At 39.8% G+C, this 17,364-nt stretch overlaps 1 protein-coding gene across 3 annotated transcripts in view; it reads left to right on the top strand.

Annotated features, from left to right (window-relative positions):
• The window catches only part of sugt1 (SGT1 homolog, MIS12 kinetochore complex assembly cochaperone), a 44,362-nt gene that overhangs the window by 25,517 nt on the left and 1,481 nt on the right, over window positions 1-17,364 (top strand). For all 3 annotated transcript variants that reach the window (XM_047367852.1, XM_047367853.1, XM_047367854.1), the window contains exons 11-12: window positions 9,068-9,158; window positions 12,690-12,862. In XM_047367852.1, coding sequence (XP_047223808.1) covers window positions 9,068-9,158; window positions 12,690-12,862 — 264 coding nt within the window. The remainder of the gene's footprint in view (window positions 1-9,067; window positions 9,159-12,689; window positions 12,863-17,364) is intronic.

Raw genomic sequence — 17,364 nt, forward strand, 5'->3', positions numbered from 1 at the left:
AAGGCACCCCACAAAGGGTCCCACTGATGGTCATTGTTATACTAAAAACCACAAGGATTGGGATACCTCCCTCTGTCAGACTGATTATAACCATTGGAAAAGAGAAGGGATCACACAGGTAGCAGAAATGGAGGGTGTGTTTGCACTTCAACCATAACTGAGCTGGTTTAGGCTCAGTTATGGTTCAGTACAGGTTCTTGTCTTCATTTAAGCCAATGAACTCTGCCAAGGTTTACACTCTTGGTCTAAGAGTACTGTTCAAAATCTGTGATCTAATTAAGCGGTTTGCTTCCAAGTCACTAGATTTACGGAGTTCTCTAAGGTTTCTAATTTTTTCTCTCTTTATTTGGGTGGAGTTTCCATTCCACACACTTTCTTTCCAGTCCTAATAAAAAACAATCCCAACATGTAACACAGTTTAATAGCAAAGTGGATAACAAGAAAATGTTCTGCTCTGAAAAAATTATCAAGAGCAGTTGAGTTGTTAAGAAATAGGAAAGACTTTGCTGAGTCAAAATGAATATTCATCCTATTTTTTTATTTCAGGTATCTTTTTATCCCCAAATCTTTCAATTTGTTGGCCTAGATTCCCTTTTCTCTGCTTACATTTGAACAGACATACACACTTTTGTATCTAAAGCTGAAAACACACAATTTAAAAGTTGAATTCGAACAGCTTTTTGTATGACGACTGAAAGATTGCGCAGAGGAGACAAGGAAATCGCACCCCTGCAGAATTTCACACATGGGTGACAGTTTTAACGATAAGAACAGGAAGAAAAAGAAGCTTGTCACTGAACAGGCGAACAGTGTACAGAAGCACAATAAAATTGGGACACCTTACTCCTCATTGCAAAGAAAACAAAAAGTAAAAAAAAAAACACTATACAAATTAAAAAACGACAGACAAGACTATAAACAGAAGTATTGGGATATTAAAAGCAATAAATATTAACACTGCACATCTATAAACCTAGCAGTTGGTGGCTGTAATGCACCAAATTATTTGTTTTACTTTCACCAACTGAACTTTAAGAAGAGCAGAAGGAAACCAGCTGGGTTTTGATGTTGTCTGTTCAACCATCTGTGTCTCGCCCTTTGTTTTCCATTGGCTGTTGACAACATGTGTTAGCAGTTTGGTTGGTTTGATTGACTGCGACTGAGGTTGGGTCCAGTCCAGTCCAGACCTTTCAAACACCAATAGATTTTTGTGCCAACTAATCCACTCTGACCATCTTACTGTACATCTAAAATGTTTTTTTTGCACTACAGGTCACAATCCAGAGAGGATAGAAGTCCTTATACTTAGTTCTGATAGATAAATGGTCTTTTCCGGTAGAAATTTATATGTATTATCAGAAATTAGAATAAGTTGGTTGTGTGTTATATGCCGAATTTACTTCCATCTTTTGAGCTATGGAGCTTTTTTATTCCTGTTAAATAGGTCAGAGTTAAGTGGCTCAACAACTGAAGCATCCTTCAGAAACTAATCAGGTCGTGGACAGAAATGAAAAATCAGCCAGTGTTTGAAGAAAAGATTGAAACGTCTGATCAAAGTCTGGGTCCTTGGAACCTAACAATTAGAACTCATTCCTCGATGCATTTATATGTATTTAAGGTATGGCATTGTCATAAAGAGATGGCATCAAATATAGTTACTCAATGCATTTTGTATAGTTGTTCCTCTTTTTAATTAAGGATTAATCAAAAGTATCAGACCGTCTCTGTACGACAACTTGAGGAAAAATACACACAAGGACTTCAGATAAAATATTCCCTTATCAGATGGCTTATATTGAAAACAGAAATGCAACAATTATTCATGTTGCTGCCAACACATTGGTTTTTTCAGTTGTACTGTTATCTATTACATGTATGTAGTGTTATTTTGATAGATTTGAGCAAAAATATGGAATAAACATTTAGTGGTATTTCTTTTGCAGAATAAGAAACCCTTTTTTTCATTCTACTCTTTATAGAGTAACACAAATATAGTAATCTGCTATTACCTGATTTATTAGCTGGGCTTCTGCTCAGGGTTTCCTGTCAGCTACTCAAACAACTTGCTAATGTAACAACTGCACTTAGAAAACAGTGTTACCTTGATGTGAAATTGTAGAAAACTGCAGAAACTCCTGGACAATCTCTGGCCTTTCGCTTAAATGATTTTAAATCTTGACAATAAGATCAATTGTAGGTGGTTTGAAACTGAAGCTATTAAAATATTTGCTTGCATTGATACCAGAGACCACTCCATGAATAACTCAGACCACAAGGAAAATCTTGACTTGTGGAACTTGTTTTTTTCTTTTTGTGAAAACTGGTCCTTGGTTCTCTCTACTCACCAAATGGACCTCAACAGGACACCTGTAAGAGCACCAGGCTGTGCTGACATTTTGCTGAAATGGCTTTTTGCTCACAATAATTACTACAAACTCTGCTGAGAGTTCAAAGTTGCAGAGGTGGGTGAACAGCTGTGATTCTCAGATATTCCAAAACTTTTTTTTTTTTTTTGTTTGTCTTTATACTAGGTTTGAACTGGTATTCTCATGAAACAACAACCTTCTGTAAAAATATCTGAAAAAACAAATGGGTATGCCATGATCTAATCACCTGTATTTAATAGAGAAAGCAACAGTTAATCTTGCATTCATTATAGTTTGCTAACAGTAGTTTTAAAGCATCACTATAAGAGTAATGATCATGCTTATTTAATTTCCACAGGCATAGAAAATGCCTCACTCTTGCAAAATAACTTTTTGCATGATTTTAAAACCTTAAAGGTCCTCTCCCATTGGTCATCTCCATCCACATCTGGCCTGGCTAACGGTTGCTATTTTGTGAATTTGTTTACAATCACGTCATTCAGTCTTTTTATTAATTGTTATAAACGAAAAAGGACAATAATCATTCTCAGCCGCTTGCTGTTATTTCTGTCTTCATAAAAGACAGAGTTTAGGAGCATTCTGTAATTCAGCTACTGCTCCGGTAGACCCCATGCTGTTTGTTTACATCATCGTGGGTCTGAACAAAATGACCAATTCAAATAATAATTTAGTCTCAAAACATAAACACAAAGAAAATGAATTTCTCAGCTAAACAACTGCAAAGCGCTTGTTTTATCTCGCATAATAACCAAAAGGACTAGAATTGACAACATGTCAACCTGGGTTGTTCAGGGTTTTGGCTGCTCAGTCAGCTCAATCTTCTTGTTATTGTGGCTCATACATGTACTGCTGCACTCACTCATGTATCCTGACAACAGTAAGAACATTCTCTTAACTGTTCTCGGTCTGTCTCTGGAAAAAAATCCTTGCGTTGTCCTGGCTATACTTATCATTTCTATCTTTATGGCAGAAAGCCATTATGCTACAGTTTTCCGGCTAGGCTGTCTTCCCCGAGCTACGCTGTCTCCCCTCTTTGAGATTAGGCGAGTGTTTGTCTATTACCATTTCTGTGTCATACATGTTTACTGTGTTAATGTCTTAAGCAGGTAGTGAGATAAGTACGTTAACTTTTTTTGCAACCTTGGTTTTTCAATGTTCATGTCCTTGGTTACCTTATACTTCCCATGCAGACATATTGTTACAGTTAGCTTGTAAGAAATTACTTCTTTTTTATAGACCTGTGATTGTGTAACATTATTAGACAGTTGGGAATAATTAACTAATGTTAAGGGAACGCTACACCACTGTATGGACAGTACAGTCAGAGTCCTAATATACAAGCTGAGCCACTGAAAGCCTTCCTGATAGTTTAGTTTATTTCACAGCAATCCCACCGGAGGAGCGAAAGGGCGAGGCAGGACTATATGTGCTAGAAAGTACACACCGTATGTGTTGATGTAGCAAAAAGCTGTAAAGAACTGTGGACCAGAGCATTGCATAACCTGACGTCTATACTGTGTGCTCTCTATCTGCTGCGGCTGAGTGGAGGCTGACCTGCACAGAAGCTGCCCCTTCTCAAAAAGCATTTCCTTTCACTCATTTCCTCACTTTTCCATGGCAACATCAGACACTGCATACCAGAGGTGCACGTGGGTTGCAGCTTAAACAAGGGCTCAGTCTTAGAGAGGCTGCAGCTGAGGATGGACTTAGACTCCTTGTATTTAGTTTTTTTCCTCATCGTCTTTGTCATTCACCTTTGGTATTTGGTGAATCTCTGCACACCCACGGACATAAAAGCACATCTTCCGTCACTCTTTATGTTTGGTCTTATTCAATCACCTAAATCTTTGGTAAGAAGACTCAGCGTCAAAGCCATTTCTCCCTGGAAGCATTGTTTCTTCACAGGTCCAGTGGGCTCCTCAGGCACACGTGGCCACTACACAGAGAACACTAAACCCCTTGCAGGTAGTTGCAGCATTCAAACTTTTCAGCTACTGCTAGACTTCCTTCACCTTGTGCAGGTGAAATGTGTAGGCATTTGCACTCGTCACCCAGAGACCCTAACTAACTACGTAGCTTTCTTGGTTCGTGTCTCATTTAAATGTTTTGGAGCCCTTCCGAAGCCACTGGGGGATGAAAACATTCAAAAGAACAACAGCATCAGCAAATCAAGTTCCCCTAGATTGGCATGCATCCCTAATGAGCTTATAAAAAAAAAAAGCATAGGCCTCGGAGCTGCTGATTCTCAACCGGTGTCTGACTGTAACAGGCTGCCCTGGACTCTCTGCCTCGCTGTGTTTACGCTTCATCTCCTCGCTGTCTTTAAAAACAACTTAGCAGGGGGAAACTAAGCTGGGCTTCAGAGTGCAGGCATGCACACAGTAATGCACACATACAAACACATGAAAGCATAGGCAGAGCTGTAATCTTTCAACACACTTGTGCTATTTAAACTATTTTCTGTGTGTCCGTGTCGTCTGTGGCACATTATCGTCAGTGCAACCTCCTCCCTTCCTCCATCACAACAAACATTCCAACCACAGGGGTCACCGCAGCGACGGGGAGCCAATTACACACCAGTGTGTTTGATCAGAACAGACGGCTGATGCACTCTCACACACGCAGATAAATAGATGCATGTGCACACGCTGAACATAATTTCGAATCCGTTCTCCCTCCCTCATTCCCCTTCAAAATCATCTCCTTTCTGCAAATAACTGAAGTGGCGTCTCCCCGCTTTAATTTGCACGCTTGTCAGTGTCTAAGAATGTTGACGTGTTTCATTTCTGTGTCTTTTTAGAGAAATTATTTGAAATCCACCCAGATCTGGAAAAATAGAGGGTAAAGATGTTGGATAAAGAGTCATGTTAGGAACTCCGTAGGGAAGATGCTTAAAAACACATGACAAGTGACACGGACCCTTCTGTAAAAAGTCTGTGTGTGTGTGTGTGTGTGTTTGTGTGTGTGTGTGTGTGTGTGTGTGTGTGTTTGTGTGTGTGTGTGTGTGTGTGTGTGCATAGTCCTTCCTCTGGGGTCCTGTGGGTGGTGGCCCCTGATTGTGGCTCTGCTGTCACATCCCTTTAAGGAGCATCGCCTCGCCTGTCATACACACAGAGGAGCACACATGCCCGATGCTTGGCCTGCCACGTCCCTTGAAAGCCAGGAAAGTCAGATGTGGCAGCAGATTAATGTTGTATGGCCCAGGAGCGTGCATGGAAGTGCTCTCGCTTTGACTCAGTTGGAGCCTCGGCTTGACTTCTGTCAAACTTAAAGCGTCCTAAATATTTAGGAAGAGAAATAGCCCCGGCACCACTGGCAGGTAATTTCAATGTGAAAAGTTTTTAGTTTGCACAACGAGCAATATCAATAGACAGCTAAATATTCAGTGGTTGGCAGGAGTTGGTAACACAAGAAATTCAAGCACTGTTAAAATAATCACAATAATGGTATGTGAGATGCAAAAACCAGATTTTCCTACATAGTAAAGTTCTTAAAGCAAGATGAGATGTGATGGAAACAAAAGCGGCTTGTCAGAATGAAGCTACATCTGTCGGAAGCTTCAATGAATGGTTGACATCCTGTTTGAAGCTGCTTCAATACCCCAAATTAGTTGAAATTAGCTTCTCAAACACATGTTGCTTTGAACAGAGATGGGACCTGCCAGATTAGTCCTGGATTGATTACAAGTTGTTGGTTTATTGGTTTCATTTTTATTTTTTTATTTTTCATCTTGGTGACACCAATGTTTCATTCAAGCAATTCAAAAACAAAACAGCACTGCTGTTTAGTGGAAAATTACTCAAAGTTTATTCAGTTTGTAAAGTCACCCAGCAAGCTCTGTTCTTAGTCTGTGTTTATTCATTTTAATAAAATCATGTAATGTTTTCTTAGATAATGGAAAATAGGTGTTTTCTAATCACTTTGCAGCTTTGGCCACTCCCATTCCAACATTTGCGAGTATTGGGACTAATATAAGCACAAACTGATGTTTAATGTGAACAGTTTATCATTGCTTTGTAATGAGATGACAAAGATGACAAAATAAACCTTTGACAACATGATTGTAAGCATCTTGTTGGGGGAACTAATAACCTGACTTATAATAGATATTGTTTTTGAATTTTGAACAGGTTACCAGTTCATCACAAGGCGTAACAGCTGCCAGTCAATCCATGTGTTAAATAGAGTTAAACCAATCTGAATATTTTGGGTGATTTCTCATTTTTATTTTTCATGACCCTATTTAAATTCAGATTGTTTTAATTCAACCAAGAAGTTTGTTTCTGACTGGAAATGACACCTTTAAAAGCTAATAAAACATAAAGAAATTCTATTTTTGTTTACATTATATTGTTAAATGACATGTTGAAAGTTATGTATGCTCTTCTCAAAAACCAATGTTAAATTATTTATTGACATTACAGCAATAAACTTGTTCTTATAATATCTGACCAGCTTTTTGCATGTTTTCACTGGTATTTTGATGATTTATCTTTGGTGATAAGCTCCAAGTCTTTGAGTTTGGAGGCCCCCCTTGCCATCACCCTAATCTTTAGCTCTCTCGACAGATCCAAGGTGGGAGTAGGGTTTCCCCACTCCGGTGCTTTTTACTGGTTATTTAAACAAGACGATTTGTGCTGCTGACTCTTTTGAATCCAACGGCTCACCAGCAGTGGTTATTTTCTACCCCGTTTTATAAGCAGAAAGCATTTGCGTATGTTGTTGAGTTTTAAAGAACATACTGCCTACTAGTGGCGTCGCTGGGAAATTATACCGTTTCACCTTTCTACTAGTGTCATGGGAATGAAGATCATAATTAAAACATTGTTAGGTAGATGTGTTAATGGAAACGAAAAAAACAATCACGGTTTCAATAGGTCATGTAAACAGGGCCAGAAGCACTTTGTTTCAAGCTTGGTTTATAAACATAATCTGTTGATATTAAATGACTTAGCAGCCTTTATAAATACAGCTGAAAACCACAATTGCGAAAGTAGCTTCACGAGGTTCAATGACCAGCATTTATTACGTGACGAGCCACACTGAAACGCTGCAGGCGAATGAGACCGTAACCTGGGGTTTTTTCAATACTAAATTCATAATAATGTTGAAGCCCAGTGTTTCATTTCTCAGTTCCAAATTATTCATGCTAGAAGCTAAACTAATTTATGGGATTTAATTGGTTGTTGGTTTATGTAAACCCACTTCTAGCTCCTTAAATGGATCAACAAGTGGATTTAGTTTTGTAGTCTAAACGCTAAATGAATGCACATTTAATGCACAGACCCCTGGGGCTCCACTGCCCCAGCCTCAGGTTTTTTTTTTTCCCCACATCAGCAATTAAAGTTGTGAATCTGTCATTTATTCGTAAAAGGTGCTGGTGAGATCTTGACGCGATCTAGTTGCGCTCGCTGCTAAAAATACTTCTTGGTGAGCTCAAAGGTTTCAAACCAAGTTGTTTCAAGGCTCTGTGTGTTTGCCAGAGTTATGAACAATATTTCGATGCATTAGAGTTGTGTGGGATGACAGCAATCATTTTATGTTCCAGTCAAGCCCTCCAGTGTTACCAGGGAAACCAGGATATGTATGGCTTGTGAAGAAGTTGAGACATTAATTGAGAAAGGCATTAGAACTCGATGCTGAAATTGTTACTCGAAATTATTTTTCTCATCCATGTTAATGTTGCAAAAGGCATTTTTAATTAAATATGTCTTATTTGCATTAAACCTTTTAATGAAATATTCTATTTAACAATTTATAATACAAATACCCTCATTACGGTCTATGTAAAGTCATTACTTGAGCAGATCCAGTATTGTGAGCAGAGATGTTCTGTTTTTAGCCCCTGTGTGGAGAAGAAAGTGATGACACGTGCCAAAGCAGTCTATCAGTATACAGCCACATGCACTAGCTCATCACCTCTAACAGCGATCACACCGCCTGGTTTGTCTCGATCTGCTCCCTTCCTTCAGCCCGCTCGTCCCCAACCTCGTCTGCCTCTCCTCTCTGCTGCCGCCCTCATAAATGAATCATCACGTCGCCCAGCAGAGCAGAAATGTTCCTTAATTGCATCGACATCACCAGATCTGTCTTACGCATGCACACATATCAAATGCACACAGTATTAATAGCTGTTGAGGAGGGGTGGTGGCATTGATGTTTGTGGCAGGGCTGCAGCTCACGTGTCTCCTGTTCACCCTGTCAATGCAGCTCAGTGTTAAAAGCATGTGTCTATGTCCTGTCCATGTCCTTTCCCGCATTGTTTTCCTCCTCTCCTATGTTCTCCTGGTGTAATGATTTGGATCAGATGCTGCCGTGTGGAATTAGGATCCCCCTCCTCTCTCTCTTTCGTGCCCCGTCTCTCACACTGGCCCTCTGGCTGACAAGCATCTCGTTAGTGCGGTATGTCTGACAGTGAGGTTTGTGATTGAGCTGTGCCCCCGCATATCCCTGATGTCTCTCCCTTTTCTCTCTCTCTCTTCGTACGAATGCACAGACAGACGCACTCATTCGTGGCCTAAGTTGTCCACAGTTCCATGAACCAGTCGGACTTTCAGGCCTCAGTAATGATCCGACGTTCTGCGCTTTAATGGAAATGTTATTTTCGTCCGAAGATTCCAATTTTATCTAACATTGTTGTCTCACTTTTCCGTTTTTTTCCCCCCTTTGTTTTCTGTCAGGTGGAAATCAAGATGAAAAAGACAGATGCCATCAGATGGGAGAAGCTGGAGGGAGAAGGACAGGAGTCCAACATCAAACACTTCAATCCAAGTCTGTCCTTAGCTTCTACATTTACGCTCTATTTTCTTTCTCTCCTCTAATCTCCTATCTATATCTGTTCTCCTGTCTCAACTGCCGTCAGTCTGTCTCCCTGTCTTCCGCCTAAACCACTTCTTGTTTCTTTCTCCATGTGGAGATCAATATAAGCTCCTGTTTGTCTGTTCTTCACTAAAATGAGAGTGGGCAGTCGAGCCTTGCTGCAGTCATTCATTAGTGTGATGGTGAGGGAAAGGTATGGCAGCACCATTCGACTCTGTATTTGAGCCCACGCGTTCCTTTACCTGACAGGATTAAATACTTATGTAATTGTGTTTGTGTGGAAGGTAAAGTCATAGTTAAGTGGGCAGCCAAACAATTTTTCCTCAGCTCACTTTTCTGCCCTGTTTCTTAGTGCCCGCCTTTAACTTGGGCTTGTGATACATATGAACATATTTGAGGATTTTAGATTTTTTATGGTGTCACATTGCAATATGTCCACACTTGGCCTGAATCTGTCTGCTGCTGCATTTACGTAAATCTGCATCTGGATTACACGTCCCGCTCTCCCTGTCCATCTTTTGTTAGGATTATAGTGGATGTTTTACATTCAGATAAAAACGGAAATCATATCTCCGTGTGATTGTTTGCCAGTTGAGTTTTAATGAAAAAAGGGAGATTTATTCAGCCTTGCTAATCATGTTTTAATGAAATAATTAATCATTAATAGTATGGGTACTGCAATGAAAATCAGCATGTTTTTCTCTTTCTTCTGCTTTTATCTACAGCACCTTGCATTCCCTCTGAACTTTATCTCTTAACTACAAGCTTCAAACTAATGTATTGGGTTTTCATTTGATAGACCAACAAAAACTAATGCATAATTGAGAGATGCATGGTTTTTAACATTTCTTACCCTGATGCCCCAATTAGGTCTACTTGTGTGCACGTCAGTCAGGCATGCACTTCACAAATCTGAACTTTATGCAAGCATGGCAAGAAGAAACCCTTTCTTGGGAAAACATTTAAAGACATGGCAAACATGTGGAAGAAGGTCTACACATAATGTGCTGTATGGTGTAACGCTGCACATTGCCATGGTGAAACTTGGTGGTGGCATTGTCATGCTGTGGCGAAGCTTTTGTTCAGCAGTGACTTGAAAGTGGATCATAGTAGATGGCAACACAGGGCAATCCTAGAAGAAAACCTGTCAGAGGCTGCAAAAAGTTAAAAACTGGGGCAGAGGTTGAAAGCACATTCATGCCTTAGAACGGCCCAGTCAAAGTCCAACCCTATATCCATTTCAGAATCTGGGACAAGATGTTTGGACGCTCTCCAATCTGACTGAGCTTAAGCTATTTTGTAAAGCGAAACTAAATTATAGAGACTAACCGCAAAATGCCTGAATCTGTAATTGCATTAAGATGTGCTTCTACAACGTATTGATTTAGGGAATGTTGTGATTATGAATATGATATTTAATATTTAATATTAATACTTTAATATTTTATTAAATAATATTTCGGTCTGTTAAGGGTTGTCTTATGAATACCAGCCTAATAAGGCAAAGGTATTAGGACAAAATTGAAAGGGATGAGCCAAGCTCTGACATTATTGAACAGCATAAACTCTGCACACACATGGAATGAATTCACACAATTTCTTAAAATACAAGAATTTATTAACAAAAATAAGTCAACTCAAAGTCAAATATATTTCAATCAACAAACTCTTTCCTATGCTAAAACAATCCAACTAAACTACCAAGCAGAATTAAAGAATAAGGAAGACTAATGGGCTATGTACAATATAAACAAGTTGATCAAAGATGATTGAAAACCATGACTGAAAGAGTGATGCAACATTACCATGCAATATTTATGTTTGAGAACCAAGGATTATCTTGAAGAATCTGGAAATGAAGTTAAAATCAGATCAAATATTATTTTAATAAAATATTTTAAAGAATGATCTGCTGAATAAAACCAATTTTCTGGATGACTAATTCTCAACGGTGTTTAATTAGCTGCCTTTATTTATTAAAATATTTAAAGAAATATTATTTTGAAAAAGAACCAAATCTTTCTGGAGAAATGGGCTTAATGGTGTTTACTTAGTTTACAAGTTTGGTAAAATAATATTTAGGGAAATATTATTTTACTAAATTGAAAACCAACAACCTTTTTGAGTAAATGATCTTTAGCAGGCAAGCACCTATTCTTAGCTGTTAGTGGTTGAAGCTAACAAAAGAAACTCGTAGCTTATCATCAGAATCAAACACATACCTTTAAAATACCATTAATAAAAGGGTTAAAATGCATAAGCGTGGACGGCACATTATGGCCGATCTTCTGTGTTTAAAATCACCCTTTAAATAAAGTTTCTCTTAACTTTTAAAACAAAAACAAACATAGAACACAAACTGAGCACATGTGCTTACCGCTAATCTGCTAGCACTAAGATAACTGAGTTTCAACACAAACAAAACCAAACTTAATAAAACAAAAATAATGTTTAGATTATTTCATCCTAAATTACTTCTCTCTGCCCAAACCTAACCTTTTAGGTGAACCGTGCTGAGGAAAAGTTATCCAGGCTGACGAAGTTTGAAGAAAGCATCCAGAGTGAACAAAGGGTTAACTGCAGCTAACCTCTGTAGCTGTTGGGTGGGGCGGCTCGTTCTGTCGGCCGGCCAAACTGCACGTTACTGCTGTAACCATGGTGATGCCGTCCCGTTGTCCTTCCTTCAGACCGGGAAAACTGCTCCACTTGGCATCGTAGAGACAGGAACTTTGCTGGGAACTCTCTATAACACAGTTTGCTTCTGTAGACCTCAGAGAGAAAGTCAAGCCACGCTTGTACCTTAATTACCCCGTTCATGAATGAATACCTGATACACAAACAGCAATTCATTCCTACTTAACTTAGTGCATATGATGGCGTGATCGTATGACACTCTTGGATCCAGTTTGAAGAGTTATGTCTGTTTGCCAGCAAAGAAACATTAGCGCGTGGTGTCTCTCTGTCCAGACCCCGGGGGGACCTGCGTGGAAGAGGTCAGTTTGTTGCAAAAGCGGGGTTTTTATTTGGACAGTGATGTCACGGGAAGTCCGCTGTTACCCTCGTGTCTGCCTGTGCTGGAAGTGGGTTAATGCGATTTATTTTGAAATTTCCAGAAAAATTCTAATCATGTTGTACCCATGGCTGTGGTCCCAACAGGAAACTGAACACAAGTAAACTCCACACTTTTCAGATTTTTATTTGTAAAAACAAAAATTAATAATGAAAACAAAGTATCCTTCTTTTTCTCTTCACACGGATGCATTACTTTGTGTTGGTCTGTCACATAAAAAACCAATAAAAGACACTGAGGCTTCTAGGTATAACAAAATGTGAAAAAGTTAAAATGGTTTGAATACTTTTGAGTTGTAGAAGGATTATGCCTCTTCTGTCTAGTAGCTCTTAGGATTGTGCCAACTTTCCATTCTTGGTCTTAAATAAGTGAACAGAGTGCGTTCTCTAACACCTCTTCATTCTTTCTATCAGATCAGTATCCCACATCTTCCCACTACACCTGTAAGTGGGACAAGATGGCGCTGGACATAAGTGAGGAGGAGAAGAACGAGAAACTGGAGGGAGACGCGGCGCTCAACAAGCTCTTCCAGCAGATCTACTCTGACGGCACAGACGACATCAGACGGGCCATGAACAAGTCCTTTGTGAGTATTCACTTTGAGGTGACGTGTGACTTCTAGGCTCATATTCACACTCGTTTGCTCACTACTAGGAGCTAAGATGAAACTACAGAGTGGTGCGAGTGCAACAGGTTGCTTATTAAGTTTAGGAAAAGGAAGCCCTGGTCTTTTGTCATCATTCTTTTATTGGTTTTTCTAACTTACCAGAAAACATTTAGATAGCTCCACTTTATAAAAATGTAATAAATCTTGTGATCGTCATCCAAGGCAGGTCTTATTGTAGTTCAGAGGTAGGGTGAGAATGATACGTTTCCAGGTGGGAGAAGTCTGGCGACGACAAAAACAACAGTGTTCTGTGAAGGAATCGAGACAAAGTGCTCTAAATGTCTGCATTCCCTCTCCTGTGTACAGAGGGAGAGCAACTGTGAGGAGTTTTCTGCTGCCGACATTGTGAGGAATAGTAGAAATAAAGAAATATCTTCAGAGCAGGATGTCTTCTTATATAGAAAGGTGGTTTCCAGATTGTACACATGGTAGAGATGATGGTTTGGACTGAAAATCAGAAGCTTTTGTCAGTTGTTGTTGGGTATTAATTAACAAAACCCCAATAAAAAGGGCTCGCAAACATCAGTAATGAGATAGATTTATATCTGATAGTACTGAATGTTAACATCATTGTTTAATGGCCAGCATTTCTCTGCGTTTTACTTTTAAACTACATTTAAATTCTCTTCAGATAAAAACACTATTGAAAAAAAGATTCCACGTCAACTAAATGACATTGATGGTACTTGTGATGAACTAATTGAATTCATTGAATTTTTCAGGCTTTATAATTTAGCTGCATTAAGCAAACCATGAGAAAGTGTTTGGCATTGAATGAAACTAAAGGTTAATTCATTGCTCAACCTGAGGAACAAATACAGCGAAAGCCTAACTACCTCCATTATTAAGGCACCAAAGAAGTTGACCCAACCGTCATCAAGACTTGTATGCCTCAATAGGCAGTTGCTATATCAATTGACTTTACTGCAGACAAGTACTTCGGCTCAATTTAAAAGAAAGGATCTTGTTCATAACATTGGGATTTTCTGTTGGTATCTGTCTCTTGCAGCTATGTTGCCATGTTAAACCTGTCGATTTTTAACCCGGTCTATTGTTGCGTGCACAGTCTGCAAAACTCTGTTAGGTGATGTTGTTGATAGACTAAATCTGGATTCATCCAAACATTCGAAGGATTATTCATCATTTACAAGGACATTCACAATGAAAGATTTAGTGTATTGGCTGCTGCATCTCCCTGTCTGTGACATCACCTGCTCTGCGCTCCATCCTCAGATATCCAGACAGCTCCCTGTGAAGGACGGAGCATTATTCTCACCACCTGGCAATGTTAAAACACAAGACCGTCTCTAAGAAATGAGTCGGAAATGACTGACGGATTTAGCTGGAAGCACAGCTCCATGTAACACATTGATCATCCCAGATTCCACATCCTCCGCTCCGGTACGTGTCCGTTCCGTTCAAGCCCGCCTCCGTCAGTCCGTGAAGAGCTAGGCCTACCGCATCCGCGGTAACTCCGTTGAGCTCCGCTCCAAGTTCCTTGGAGCCCATAGAGAGCATGCGCGAGCGGTACAAGCTACGAAATTTAAGCCTTTCAGAATAAAACATCAAATAAACATATTGATCTATATATATATAATTAGACATTGTGTTTTTCCGGCTACCACCAAAATATAGACCATAAAAAAGCTAATGCAGTTTAAGTTTAGCCATTGTTTATTTAGCATCGCAATTACAAGCAGGATATAAATCTATTTGTAGAGGATTTATACCTTTCAAATTGAATGTTTAAATGGCAAATCTGCTTCCTTTTTTGGTGCAAAAAGAGGGGTTTGCATCCAATATTTAAATTAAACAGTTAACCTTATTGTGAATATTAAAAAAATGTATTTAATATGTGGTTAAAGCTCTCATTAATTAACATAAGAATTGAGTTGCTCTGTCGGTTGGACGTGAACGGAGCAGGAACGAAGGATGTGGAATTTGGGGGTTAGGGTGACCTGTGATATCAAAACAAACGGAAGAATAACACACTGATGCTTATCCACCTTTTTCTGAATGTTACCCTGCTCTACCCACTGCATGCCCCAGTGGGTAGAGCAGGTGCCCCATGACTGCAGGCTAGTCCTCAAGGCAGTTGTCCCTGGGTGCAATTCCTGGCCTGGGCCATTTACTGAATGTCTTGCCCTTCTCCTGTAGAAATGTCAAAGTCCATTCATGCCACAGGAAACCTCAAAAAAACTCATTTCTGGACTTTTAAATAAGGGCTCAACTTGATTGGTTGTTTCCTCCATAAGCATGCCCCTAGCTCCTAACAAAAGCGATACATTCATCTGACCCTGAACAGAGTAGCTGCTAAGAACCAGTGCATCAGTATGATGGAAACACAAAGGACTGGTTTTAAGCCAGCTCTGGTACCAGTGTGCAGAGTTTAGGGAATGTGATGTTGCAGCATGTAGAAAGTCAGTGGTGAGTGACTTCTTCTACTGCTGCTACTGACTTTTCAAGCATACTTCATTGGTTTGATGAAGTGTTGGACTGAGACTCATCACCAAATCCCTCACCTAGGTGCCTATGGGCCGTCATTCCCAATCTAACTAAGATGTTATTCTTTACTGGTTAGTTCATTTAGCTCTCCACGTCATGCCCTTTACCTGCCATTTGCACATCAGTAGAATCACTTTTAAAACAGACTTTACTCTCACAGATATGCTAGACCTGATTTTATTTGTAATTGCAGCTGTAAAAGAACTCTTCTGTTGTTCAGGGCCAAGACTGGTTTTCCTGCTGAAAACTCAGCAAAGCAATGTAAAATTTCAACAATTTGCAGAAATTTAACAAGTCCAAATACTCTCTGAGCTTCTGCAGAAAAGAACCCATTCCATTCATTTGAAATGAACAGCAAATTAAATCTCTAATGTCAGCCTCTGCGTATTTTGTGGAGAGTTGACCTTTTGATGGCGGCAGCTTTGGTCTTTTCACTCTGTAGTAATCTAAGTAAAGTTGATGCGAGCGGCAGATTGACCGTCGCAAAATGAGCATTAATGACAGAGACCCAGGCTAATTTGGATTCTGAACTCATTTGTCTTTTTTAGAAAAAAAGGCTTTCTTGCTGGCTCTGTAACACGCTCACACCCTGAACTGACAGCAACCCAAAACCTCTTAAAAGAACATCCATCTGCACTTATCCACAGGCATCGATTTGTCACTGCTACGTTGGAAGAATTGCTATAAGAGGGGAGCTGAGTGCAAAGTTTGCATGACCCAAAGTCAAAATGACAAAAAATAGAGCGGGAAAAGATTATTTTATCTATTTACGCCTTTCATGATTAAAAAAGCAAATCTGTGTTCTCATTTAGGGAGCTGCAGGTGGGAGGAAAGCTGCACGCGTTTCTGCTATCCAGATTCGAACGCAGTGTAAGGTCTTAACCTTAAAGAATTAGTTGCTGCCTTTTCCCAGCAGAATTAACCTGAGGCAGTTTTAACGTTCATGCTAAGTAGCTATTTGCTCAAACATCCACCAGCAGCAGACATTGAGCTTAGTAAGCATCGGTTTACATGGATGTGAGCATCTGCAATCAATGACATGGCAGGAAAGGGAAGACATGTGGTAATAAACGTGCTTCACTGGTAATAGGTGTTGTGTAAGTCCTGGTGAATTAATCAGAATCAGCTTTATTGCCAAGTTCGTACAAACAAGGATTTGACTCCGGTACACTTTGCTCTCTGGTTTTTGTTTTTTGCATTACAGAATATACATATTTACAATGTACAATATACACATATTTAAATAAAAAGGTTCATTTGCAACATCTGTATGCTGTTTTTTTGTACTCTATTGAATGTTCATCAGAGAAACAGCCTGGGGGTAGAAACTGTCTCTGTGGCGGCTAGTTTTAGTGAACAGTGCTCTGTAGCGGCGGCCTGAAGGTAAAACTCTGAACAGTTTATGTGCAGGGTGTGTGGGGTCTGCAGAGAATTTAGCAGCTCTTTTCCTGACCCTAGACCTGTATAAGTCCTGGATGGAGGGAAGGTCAGCTCTGATTATTCTCTCTGCATTCCTGATTATTCGTTGCAGTCTGGACATGTCCTGTTTTGTGGATGACCCAAACCACACTGAGATGGTTGAAGACAGGACAGACTGAATGATGGCAGTGTAGAAGATGACCAGCAGCTCCTGTGGAAGGTTGAACTTCTTGAGTTGCCTCAGGAAGTACAGTCTCTGCTGGGCCTTCTTTCGAACAGTGTCTATGTGTGAAGACCATCTCAGGTCCTCAGAGATGGTGGTTCCTAGGAACCTGAAGTGGTCCACAGCTGCTACGGCGTTGGTGAGGGGGGTGTATGGGGGTGGTGTTCTCCGAAAGTCCACCACCATTTCCACAGTCTTGAGTGGGTTGAGTAAATTAAAGCACCTCTGTCGGAATGAAACGATTACCAGCTTTAATGATTGCAAAGACGACATT

The sequence above is a fragment of the Girardinichthys multiradiatus genome, chromosome 6, assembly GCF_021462225.1.
Source record: "Girardinichthys multiradiatus isolate DD_20200921_A chromosome 6, DD_fGirMul_XY1, whole genome shotgun sequence".
NCBI classification, from domain to species: domain Eukaryota; kingdom Metazoa; phylum Chordata; class Actinopteri; order Cyprinodontiformes; family Goodeidae; genus Girardinichthys; species Girardinichthys multiradiatus.